Genomic DNA, 12151 nt, shown 5'->3' with positions numbered 1-12151 from the left:
CTAACCGAAACCGAACCGAACCGAACCGACAATTAAATGGTTAACCGAAATATCCGAAAACCTAGAAGATATCAAATATTATATACTTAATATTATGCAAAACTATAAAATAAACTTAAAATATAAATTATTTCTAGATTCAAAACAATTAAATATTTTAAATAATCAATATATGTAAATGTTATTATTTTGAATTTACAAAGTTAAATACTATTTTGTAAAATTGAATCAATATTTTTCCCTTTTTTGTATTTTTGTTATTGTATATTTGGTTAATTTTGGTTATATTCGGTTAGTTTTGGTTATATTTGGTTTATTTGGTTAATGTTAATATAATTTATGTTAGTTATGGTTATTTATTTAAATAACCAAACCGAAACCAAACCGAAAGAAACCGAACCGAACTAAACCGAAATTTCATAAATATCCAAATGGTTACTATATTACTATATCCAAAATAACCGAAACCGAATACAACCGAACCGAAACCGAATGGTTAACCGAATGCCCAGGCCTAATCTAAAACAATGTCTAACAGTCAATAAAACGATGTATGATAGTCGTACCTTAGTAGTTAAGAAAAATCTAATAGATTGTGTATACAATTAAAAAAATTCGACATGTTACACAAGAAAAAGTCTGACCATAGATGAGCAAAATCTTGGATTGGAAAGAATATTTGTTAAAGAAATATCAAAGTACAAGTCCATGTAGTTAGTTTGTTCTATATATAACCAAACAAAAAGCCAAAATGTAATAAACTTAAACTGTTAATTATCGTTGCCCTCTTTGACATAGGTAGGCCGAACCAAACTGGGGACTTAAGTACGGAGACAAGGACGCACGACACGACATAGATCAAGTAGAATGATCTATTTTGATTTTTTTTATTTATTCTGAACAAGACAATTCTTGGGTGCACCCTTCACCCCCTCTTAGTTAAGGAAACAAATTATTGATTAAGAAATAAATTTTGTATATCAATTAATTTTAAAATTATTAATTCTAGATATTATATTATAGTTTTAAATTATAACATCTAAACCCAAATCACTCTTTTTATAAACCCAAATTAAAATAAAATTTTCTTTAATTGTAAAATCTAAACCCTAACCACTATTTTATAAACCCAAACCGACATATAATTTTGTTTAATTATAAAATCTAAACCCTAACTACTCTTTTGTAAACCCAAACCGACATATAATTTCGTTTAATTGTAAAATATAAACTCTAAACTCTAACCCCTCTTTTTTAAATCCAAACCGACATATAATTTCATTTAATTGTAAAATCTAAACCCTAAACTCTAACCACTCTTTTGTAAACCCAAACCGACACATAATTTTGTTTAATTGTAAAAACTAAACCCTAACCACTTTTTTGTAAACCCAAACCAACATATGATTTCGTTTAATTGTAAAATCTAAACTCTAATCATTATTTTATAAACCTAAACTAACATAATTTCCTTAATAAAAAATCTACAGAATTGGTTTTGCTAACTTGTTTTATCTTTTTATTTTAGTTTTGATTTATTTTATAAATATGACATTGACATGACAGTTTGTTGTGTTTTGATTGGTTAAAACCCAAGAATTTTTCTTCTCACCATATGTCGTCCTCCTCTCCTCTTAGTTTGATTACCTTAAAATGATCTATTTTTATTTTTCTTATGATGTAGAGGAAGTAAGTTAGGTCAGGAAGATTATACCAATTAATAAAACAAAAATTTAGGAAATTAGGTATTAACATTGTCATGAGTTTTATCCACACCACGTCCTCTTCTGATCCCACTTCCCTATTATAAATATTGTACTTTTGTCAACGAAATATTTATCGTTGATGTCTTAATGAATGCATAATTTTAAGAGTTAATTAAATAAAATGCCATATACAATTTTTTTTTTCGAAAATGCCATAAATAATTATTTTTTTTGAGAATGCCATACACAGTATTTTAATTGGATTCAAAATAACTGAACTACCCTTGAAACAAAGATCATATGATTTTGGAATCGTACGCTCTTTGACTATTTTTGGACAGATTATATCACTTTTTCTTTTGTAAATGGTTAGATCTGATATGTTTTTGTGACTCTGCCATCAATATGATTCAACACATCGATGACATGTTTAATCTCGACAAGATTTTCGACGAAAGAGTGTGAAAAGAGTTCAGACTTATGTGACAGATCTGATTAAGATTCTTTCTCTCGTTATAGAAAAGAGAAAGATATATACTTTGCTGGAAGTGAGGACTATCTGTTGAGGTGATGGAAGTGAGATGTGGAAGAACAGATTGGAGATAGTAACATAATTGTAGTTTTCTTAAGAACAAAAAAGAATGAGAAGATGAATGAGAAAAGAGAAAGAAAAAAAAACACTGAAGATGAAAGAGTTTTGTGGTTTATCTGAAACGACCTGACCCGTTTTTTTTTTTAATAAATAATAAATATACTACAGCTAGTGGTCTCATACCCACTAGCCACCTAACCACAAACACAACCAACAGCGGAAATAACAGATACCAATAACCAATAAATAATCCAATCATAATCCAATAACCGATATTAATTCCAAATCATAAACTAATGATCCAAACAGCATAAACCATAGAACCAGCAATCCTAAACAACATTCTAGGACTCAACTCTAGCAACCTAACAGAAGCCAAACAACCAAGCGAACCACTAGAACATCCTCCTCTTCATTGTCTTGATTCCACAATCACACTTTGCCTTTACCTGCACCACAAACGCAAATTGCAATGCATGAGTATTTTATAAACACTCAGTAAGGCAATCCTCCCATCTATTGGGCTATACACACAAGCAATAGAGACATCTCTAACCATCAATAAACAATCAACAATAACAAACCAGGACTCAGCATCGACCGACAACAATATGCATCGACCGACACCAGATGGAGGTTGCGTCGACCGACGCAAGATCTGCATCGACCGATGCAAGGCTAACTTGCATCGACCGATGCTCCCATTGCATCGACCGACGCATGCTCGACATAGCACGAAAACCCTAGATTTTACGCGCCGTCCTCGCATCTGCATCGACCGACACACAGAGTGCATCGACCGATGCAATGCCGAGCATCGTTTTCCCCCGAAGCTTTTCGCCGGATTTTTGTTCCTGTAACCACAAAACACAATCCCAAGCCACAAGAAAGCTTCCAATCGTCCCAAATACCAATCTAACAAGCCTAACAACACAAAACAAGCAAATAAGAGATTTCTCCAGCTTAGATAAGCCATGGTCATGCACTTACCTTTGCCCAGAAGTTTCTGAATCTTAAACAATCAAGAACACGCTCCTAGGAAGCTCCTACAACGTCCTAAGTCTCATATCTCACCAGAAAAAGCCACCAATCCACAGAAAATCACCAAGAACACCATGAACACTCTTTCTCTCTTTTTTCTCTCTCAAAAGCGGCCAAAACAACTAATGAGACAAAAGAAACCACTTAAGGGTTTTTCCCCTTTTCCTTTGCCCAAAACGCAGCGTTCACTTAAACTCGTCCGCAGAAAACAACCTTGCTTTGACCGATGCATATAGTGCTACCTAAGAAATCAACTGCTACCTAAGAAATCTTAGACTCATCAGTTCTTAGAATTCTATTTTAAAAAATAAAGACTCAATATACATGACTTAAAAAATATACAGTTTTGAATAACACCAAATAAATTATGAAGTATTTGAAATACTAATTGAACTTCATTATAGATGACTCAATATACAAAATTTATATAGTTTTGAATAACACTAGATAAAATAATGAAGTATTCGTAATTCTAGTTGAACAACACTAATTTTTTTTGTCCGAGAGCTTGTGGTCGTGTGGTAGGGAGCGGGACTGCATGAAACTAAGTCACATTTTCCTGAACAACTTTACACAGATATGAGCCTATCTAAAGGCCCATTTGAATATCCAGAGAGAGGATCTATCCGTGGATTGCACCTCCCCCAGAGATTAGTCTCGGGCCCTCCATAAGCCTGGGGATTTACTCTGAGTTAACAAAAAAACAACACTAATTATTTTTTCTAAATAATCATGATTATAAATATAAACAAAATCCAATAACACAATGTCAAAACAAATTAAAATCATTAATTGTCTGTCTATATATTTTCTTTAAAACATAATAAGGTTATTCCCAATGAGGGTTCTAAGGCAGATTTTAAGGATGAAAGAAAAAAAAAATCAGAAATAACAAAAAAAAGGTAAGAGAGGCTCTAATATAACATACCCGATTGTGTTTTAAGAGCTCGTACGTGTCGTGATTTCGTTGGTTGAGAGAAAAATAGAAGAAGCAAAAAAAAACAATTGTTTCGAGATTTTTTTTGTTTTCTCTCTTGATCTCTCTCTCGCTGTTTCAATCTCGATCGAAGTCCAGTGTTGATATAAGGAAGGAGAAGGATATGTTACAGCTATGGAATCAGAGGCGATTGTGGTCGGAGGAGAGACGAAGCGGACATCAATTGGTTGGACAAACAGAATAATAGAGATAAAAGTTTTTTTGATGGCCGATTGATTTTATTTTTTCTTCCTCTTCCTCTCTCTGTCTCTCTGTCTCGCGAATTGACAATCGAAGAAGAAATGGAATCAGAGGAGATTCGTGTCAGAGGAGATGCGAATCAGAGGAGGTAATTGATTTTGTCGGAGCTGGATTCAACTTTTTTTTTTTTTTTTATCTTCTCCAGATCTCTCTCTCTCTCTAAACCGATTTCTCACCTGGTTCATTTTCCTTTTTAGCTGCTTCGGATCTGTTACCCTCAATCTTTTGATTTCTCTCATCCCTCGATTGATCGTTTATAGTCCATTTCCTCGAATCTCTCCTAATCCATTGTGTTTGTTGTTGTTGTTGTGAATTGGTGATTGATTAAAATTGAAATTGAAATTGACGTTTTTCTTGGCCATTTTTTTGCTCTTATTTCCTTCTTTCGGCTTAAGATCCAAAAAAGCTCGTCCTGTAATTGTAATGCCAATCATAAAAAAAGACTAACCTCGATTCGAAATTGCTGCTTCTCATTGACAATTAATATATATCTTTGGTAGCGTAGAAATGGCTTATTGTGATGGAAACGTAAATCCCAACATTTACATTCAATCTGATTCTTCGTACCCTGTTTTGGTATTTGTGTAAACTAAATGATGTGTCAAATTTTTCAGGTTGATTGATTAAAGCCATGGTTCTTGATGGGCTTGTATCTTCACCATTAAGGAGACAACAGTGTCTAAAGAAGCAGTGGGAAGAGTTGGGTAGTTGCTCCACCGTTGTTCAGAGGCATCGCTATCTCTTGACTGCATTGGCTCTTCTGGCATTCCTCTGCACTATTTATCTCTACTTTGCTGTCACTTTAGGCGCTAGGCACTCCTCCTGCTATGGCTTGACCGGTAAAGACAAGGCAATCTGTCAATTACCTTTGGTTTAACTCACCCATGATTGTTTAGGTATGTTCATATAAAGATGGGAAAGTTAGTATTGACACTGCTGCTGGAGTGCTTGGAAGATATGAACCACGCCCAGTTACACCCTACAGTTTATTTCTTGTTTTCTCTGTGACAAAGGGTGTCACTTACGGAATGATACATTGGCTTGTCGACAAAGGGTGAGTAACAACATTATAAGCTAGCAAACTTTTTCATGTATTCATTTCACACACCTTGACATTCTGAATCGACTTCAAGTATTACATATGAAGTGTATGAATTGTCCTTATTGGACCAAAGCTCAATGTTGTTTTGGTTGTTTGTTTGTTCATAACTGATCAAAGGGTTTGGAAGTTGAATGAGATTAGATTCAAAAAACTATATTTTAAAAAATAAGAGACTCAAAATTATATTCTACTATTGGAGAGGATAATTTTAATTAAAATTATATTCTACCATAAAACACTAAAAATTAAAACCCACCATTAGTGATGCCCTAAACACTCTTAGCGAATTGAAATATTTTTACCGTTACTAATACTATATATAAATTAAATAGATTAAAGATCCTATTATTTTAAGTAATTGTTTTTTTTTGCTTTTTTTTTTTTTCACAAAACAAATATAAATAAGAAAAGGAGATAAGATAAACCCTCTTTGCTCACTCGGAGATAATCCTCCGCCGGTGCGTTTCGATGTTCTCCGCCGTCGCCAAACCCTTTCTCTCTCCTTCACCACCGCTCTTTCGCCTTCCTCTTTCTTCTTTCTCAATTTCATTCCGCGTTATCCCCTCATTCTTCTCCTCCTCCTCTTCCTCTCTCTTGCCGTCTCCTCAATCTTCTAATCCAATTACGCCTCTCTTTTCCTCGAGCCGCCGCAACTGTAGTCGCCATGCGTTTATCGTTGACCAGTATCTCTCATGTTCCATGCCTGAGAAGCCTCTTCGTGTCGCCGTACTCCTCAGTGGCGGCGTCGATAGCAGTGTCGCTCTCCGTCTCCTCCACGCCGCTGGTCACTCCTGTACCGCTTTCTATCTCAAAATCTGGTTTCAGGTGTGCTTCTTCTTCTTCGCAATTGCTTGTTGGAACCGTAGACACATATCGTAATTACAGTTTAAGCAGTGTCTTGATTGAGGTTTTATAGATTTTGAAATTGATGATTTTGGTCTGGCCTTCTCTAGAATATTAGTTGTGATGTTTCAATGATGTGTAGGAAGGCTTTGAGAATTTCTGGAATCAGTGCCCCTGGGAAGATGATTTGAAGTATGCAAAGCTTGTTTGTGAGCAGGTAGTGTTCTTTATTTAATCGTTAATTTTTTTTTTTATCTTAAATCAACATTTGAGATGTTTACTGCTTATAGTGGTGGTGCCATTTCACAGGTTGATGTTCCTTTGGAGGTTGTGCATTTAACAGATGAATATTGGGAAAGAGTTGTAAGTTCTTTCTTCGTTGCTCTTCTTTTTAGATTGCTAATAATAATTTGGGTTTCTGATTGGATTTTCCAACATTAAAATCAGGTTTCCTACATTATTGAGGAGTATCGTTGTGGACGTACACCTAATCCAGATGTTTTGTGTAATACTAGAATCAAGTTTGGTAAGCTCTTGTGAACAATGGATTGTAATCGCCCATTATGAAAGAATTCTGCTTTCAGTGTATATGCTATCTTTGAATGATCAATTATAGATTGACCTTATATTTTCAGGTGCATTCATGGATGCAATTAGTGATATGAAGTATGACTACGTAGCTTCAGGTCACTATGCTAAAGTGGTTCATCCCCCTGCTGACCAAAATGATTCATCATCTGTTTTGGAACTGTCACAAGACATCGTACTTACTACCCGATAAAACACTGTTTTTTTTTAATCAGCATGTCTTTACTGATATAGAGTAAACATCACATGTTGGGTTCGATGTTTGTATTGTATCTACTTTTGTAGGCTACTAATGCTTCTTAGGTATATTGCTTTGTTTTTAGTCCTCTCTACCATTAAAAGTCGGTATTTTTTTTTTTCAGGTGAAGGATCAGACCTACTTCCTCTCACATCTCTCTCAACCCCAGCTTAAGCGACTGCTTTTCCCACTTGGTTGTGTAAAGAAGGTACTCGAGGAAGTTTTATCTTTCCAAATTGGGAGAAATTTTGGTCGCATAACTATGCTCCAATCCAAGATGTGGAGAAAAATAAATAGATTTTGATTTCTTGGAGGTGATTATCATACTTGTTTGCCTTTGTTTTTTTGATGTACAGGAAGAAGTTCGCAAACTAGCCACACAATTTGATTTGCCAAATAAAGATAGAAAGGATTCACAAGGAATATGTTTCCTTGGGAAGGTATACTTTCTAGTGTTTTCTTCTGGTTAATGGCAATTTTACCTAGTGGAACTCTGATACATGTTAACATGGTTTTATGTAATAGGTAAAGTTCAGTGACTTTGTCGGTAGACACATAGGAGAGATGGAAGGAATTATATTGGAAGCTGAAACTGGGGATTTTCTTGGTAACCATCGGGGATTTTGGTTTTACACGATCGGACAACGACAAGGTTTGCGTTTACCTGGCGGGCCTTGGTATGTTTCTTAACTGATGCATTAAAACCGTTTGTGTTACCTGCAAGTGGCTCATAGATCATTAAGCAGCTTTAGGTTCTGAACATGAATGCTTCAAATGCCTTCAATAGTGTTGAGAAAACAACCTGGCTTAACTTCTAATTACATGATGAGTGTAAATTCTTTTAGATCCTTAATTTTTGTTGTGATAATACTTTATCCATGTGCAGGTATGTTGTCGAAAAGGACACAAAGAACAATGTGGTGTTTGTCTCCAGAAATTACTACTCAATCGATAAGAGAAGGCGGATTTTCCGTGTTGGCTCCTTAAGATGGCTTAGTGGGAAACCTTGGGGCAATGTTAGCAAGCTCCGTTGCAAGGTAAATAATATGATCAATTACTTTTTACACATGATCGTTTACTTGGCTTTTATAACTGAAGAGTTGCTTTTCTAGGTCCGGCATGGGCCTGGCTTCTACAGCTGCAGTTTTGAAATGGAAGCAAAGGGAGATGTTGCAGTTGTACACCTAGACGAAGACGATCAAGGTCTAGCTGCTGGACAGTTTGCAGCGTTTTATGAGGGAACCACTTGCATTGGTTCAGGCGTAATTCTGGAATCTTGGGACGATCAATGTTTCCCGGTCTGTGCAAAAGCCCTTCAACTCGCAGCGATGGAAGATAAAACCAAACTCGGGAAACCCGTCAAAATCATGACGATGCCACTTACATCATCTGTTGAGGCTGATTCAGGAGAAGTCAGTGCTGAAGAAAAGCTGGTTAATGCATGAGAGACGCAATGCAAGGGATGGTGCAGTTCTCGGTTTCACCTACAAACTCTGTAGATTTGAAGCTTTAGCTTGATAGGTGATAACAACATACGACATTCCACTACGAGCTTCAGGATTTGATGGGAATGTTGTATTATACATAAGGTATACTGTTGAAAATAATTTGACCTCCCGGTGATCAGATATGAGTTAATTACATAAATTTTTTTTATCATTTTTAATTGGATTTTATTCTATATGAGCTTTACATGCGCACGTGTTTCCATGTGTTTGACAACTAAAATATTGTAAGATAGAGAGAGAAAAGCTTGATTGGCTTAAAATAGAGCTTGAAAAACGCTCTTGCATCGAGACAGGGGAAAAGCTCGGTTCGTGTCTTCCCCAACATTTTTTTCGATATTCTTCTGTTGCTTTGTGTTGTTGTTCCCTTCTCTCTCTCGCGGACATGACGATCCCTGCGGCTCTTGTCTTTATCCCTGTTGGTGTCCTCTTCTTGATCTCTGGGCTCATCGTCAACATCATTCAGGTCATCCATTTTTGTTTATCGAAAACGTGATTTTTGCTCTGATACACCAATGGAAGAGACAGAGCAGAAACATTTTCTGTTCTTTAATAATCTGTTATGGAATTGAAATTTGTGTCAACTAAAGGTTTCAGAAACCTTTCCCCTGTTTCCAGCTTGTGTTCTTCATCACTGTTCGTCCGTTCTCAAGAAGTTTGTATAGAAGAATCAACAAAACTGTTGCGGAATTACTTTGGTTGCAGCTCATATGGTTGTTTGATTGGTGGGCTTGTATAAAGGTTAGTGTTTTTCATGAAATCTTGTTGTGGTGTCTACATAGAGAGGTATCATATCCTGATATGTGTTGTTGTTGCTGCAGATCAATTTATACGCCGATGCAGAGACTCTAGAGCGAATTGGTAAAGATAATTTAAATGCCTATGAAACCTTAAGTATAAGTATTCAAATCTAGTGATTATTGTTCTTGGTATTAACTTTCAAGGGAAAGAACATGCACTTGTCTTAAGCAATCATCGAAGTGACATTGATTGGCTTATTGGATGGGTCATGGCTCAGGTGTTTCTATCTCTCTCTGAAACATGATTTGTTTGTCATTTGAAGAAATCAATGTCTCTGATTGATTACTATTAATCATATAACAGCGTGCAGGTTGTCTTGGAAGCTCTTTAGCAATCATGAAGAAAGAAGCCAAGTATCTTCCTGTCAGTTTTTTTTTTCCGATCTTTTGTTGTGTTTTCTCGTTTTTAGTTAATATCTATATTTTTACTGAATTATTACAAGTCTTTCACAGATCATAGGTTGGTCGATGTGGTTTTCGGATTACAGTTTCTTGGAAAGAAGTTGGGCTAAGGATGAGAACAACCTCAAGGTTATAATTATGAGCGTTTCTTTCTTGAGCTTAAATTTGTATTCTGTTTGATGTGCTTGAACCATCCTTTTTTTTTTTTACTTCTTGCAGGCAGGTTTTAAACGACTTGAGGACTTTCCTATGACATTCTGGTTGGCACTTTTTGTTGAAGGAACTCGTTTCACTCAGGAGAAGCTTGAAGTTGCTCAAGAGTACGCTTCTATCCGAAGCTTACCGTCTCCTCGGAATGTCTTGATTCCTCGTACAAAGGTGAGTTTCAGTGTTTCACCAACAACTTGCTTTTTTCTGGTTATTCTGAGCGTTACTTCACTTGGATTCACATATATATGCAAAATCAGGGATTTGCTTCGGCGGTGTCTCACATACGGTCATTTGTTCCTGCAATTTATGATTGTACCGTAACCGTTCAGAACAATCAGCCTACACCAACTCTGCTTAGGATGTTCAGTGGACAATCATCTGAGGTTACAAAAGATTCAAATATGTGTGTGTGTGTGTGTTTTTTTCCACAAAGAAGCCAATGCTCACTATATCATAAACTCTTTGTTTCTTCTTTCTTGAAGGTGAATTTGCAGATGAGACGTCACAAAATGAGCGAGTTGCCAGAAACCGATGATGGCATTGCACAGTGGTGCCAAGATCTATTTATCACCAAGGTGATCACCAACAATAAGTTTTCCTATATTTACGTTAAAATTCATGTCGCTACATTACTTAGTGCATACATTACTAATCAGGATGCTCAACTTGAGAAATACTTCACAAAAGACGTGTTCAGCGACTTGGACGTTCACCAAATCAACCGGCCAATCAAACCATTGATCGTAAGAAACATCGTACATCAGTTCACCGCAAAATGCAATTACAAATTGATTCTCTTATAAAACCTAGTAATGTTGTTGAAAACAGGTGGTCATCATTTGGTTATGTATCCTTATATATGGTGGTTTTAAGCTATTCCAATGGCTCTCCGTGGTGGCGTCGTGGAAGATCATTTTTTTGCTTGTGTTCTTCTTGGTGATTGCAACTATAACAATGCAAGTACTAATTCAATCGTCTGAGTCACAACGTTCAACTCCTGCCAAGAGACCTCTACAAGAACAGCTTATTACTGCCTAGCTAGGACAATAAAAACCTCTATTTAAGTCAGATATTTTTACATTGCATTGTTCCTTAGCTTCACTCAACCATTGAAACATAATTGCTTTTGTTAGTGTGTAACAATTAAATTGTTTATCTTGTTTAATCACCAAGTCCTGTCTACTCAGCAACCAAATTTTCATTGTTATGTTACAAAATGTCTTTTTTAATATAAAAAATAACTATCGAATTCGACTTTGTGAATTTAACAATTAAAGTTACTTTGTCGTTCATAGCCTTCAAACATTCCTTTGGCCCTATTGTTTACACAAAAAGTCCACCTTCAAATTTTTAAAATATTTGATAATTTGTTCATAGATTCTACATTCAACATTACATTTGTTTTTAGTCGGATGTATCAAAGTCAAAAATAATTTCATAATTTGGTAATAGATTGTACATTCAACATTACTTCTGAAATTTATAAATATCAAAATAATAATTTATAAATTATTTAGTTGTAAGATCAGTAACTAAAATTAATATGGTTAAAATGATTTTAAAACAAAATTATATTAAAAATATGGGTACTTTAGTAAAAAAAGGAATTCAATATTATCTTGATGGAAATGAAACTAAACCAAACACACACATTTTTATTATTCAAACGCATCATCGAGATGATCTATTTTGACATTAGATGCATTATTTAGTTGAACTAGATATTCACCGGCGGGGTTTAATTTGTTTAAAAAAATACAAAATGTATTTTGTTTGGTAGATTAACTATATATATGTAACTAATTTTTGTATTTTGTAAATGTACAATATTTTGCATCTATATATTATGTAGTGTCCAATTTCTATGTTTTAGGTATATACCGTGTA

The 12151-nt window shown here is 35.2% G+C and overlaps 3 protein-coding genes across 6 annotated transcripts; all 3 read left to right on the top strand.

Moving 5' to 3' along the window:
- The first annotated feature begins 4288 nt into the window (after positions 1–4288).
- Positions 4289–9006, top strand: LOC104742640 (uncharacterized). 2 transcript variants are annotated; one of them, XM_019243932.2, is made up of 12 exons: positions 4289–4664; positions 5191–5630; positions 6085–6503; positions 6664–6738; positions 6831–6884; positions 6969–7047; positions 7157–7284; positions 7472–7555; positions 7704–7787; positions 7873–8024; positions 8234–8384; positions 8460–9006. In XM_019243932.2, exons 3-12 carry the CDS (start codon positions 6147–6149, stop codon positions 8790–8792), a joined length of 1497 nt encoding a protein of 498 aa, XP_019099477.1. In that variant the 5' UTR covers positions 4289–4664; positions 5191–5630; positions 6085–6146; the 3' UTR covers positions 8793–9006. The 2 variants fall into 2 exon arrangements, with proteins under 2 accessions (XP_019099477.1, XP_087363086.1); XM_087506960.1 differs by having other exon boundaries at positions 4354–4664; positions 6090–6503.
- LOC109132295 (uncharacterized) lies at positions 5208–5628 on the top strand. Its single transcript, XM_019243933.2, has one exon. It carries the CDS (start codon positions 5208–5210, stop codon positions 5451–5453), a length of 246 nt encoding a protein of 81 aa, XP_019099478.1. The 3' UTR covers positions 5454–5628.
- An 82-nt stretch (positions 9007–9088) lies between the features above and the next one.
- Positions 9089–11535, top strand: LOC104778037 (1-acyl-sn-glycerol-3-phosphate acyltransferase 3-like). Of its 3 annotated transcripts, none has more exons than XM_087506963.1 (11): positions 9089–9318; positions 9471–9593; positions 9674–9713; positions 9797–9870; positions 9964–10016; positions 10106–10183; positions 10278–10432; positions 10522–10647; positions 10747–10839; positions 10921–11007; positions 11093–11516. In XM_087506963.1, the coding sequence occupies exons 7-11, from the start codon at positions 10304–10306 to the stop codon at positions 11300–11302; spliced, it is 645 nt and encodes a 214-aa protein (XP_087363089.1). In that variant the 5' UTR covers positions 9089–9318; positions 9471–9593; positions 9674–9713; positions 9797–9870; positions 9964–10016; positions 10106–10183; positions 10278–10303; the 3' UTR covers positions 11303–11516. The 3 variants fall into 3 exon arrangements, with proteins under 3 accessions (XP_087363089.1, XP_010500700.1, XP_087363087.1); XM_010502398.3 differs by having other exon boundaries at positions 9134–9318; positions 9957–10016; positions 10274–10432; positions 11093–11535; XM_087506961.1 differs by having other exon boundaries at positions 9134–9318; positions 10274–10432.
- Positions 11536–12151: the final 616 nt, after the last annotated feature.

Source organism: Camelina sativa, chromosome 3 (genome assembly GCF_030686135.1).
Source record: "Camelina sativa cultivar CO46 ecotype springtype chromosome 3, ASM3068613v1".
Taxonomy (NCBI): Eukaryota; Viridiplantae; Streptophyta; class Magnoliopsida; order Brassicales; family Brassicaceae; genus Camelina; species Camelina sativa.
Note: the sequence above shows the minus strand (reverse complement) of the source record. Positions and strands in the feature narration are given on the sequence as shown.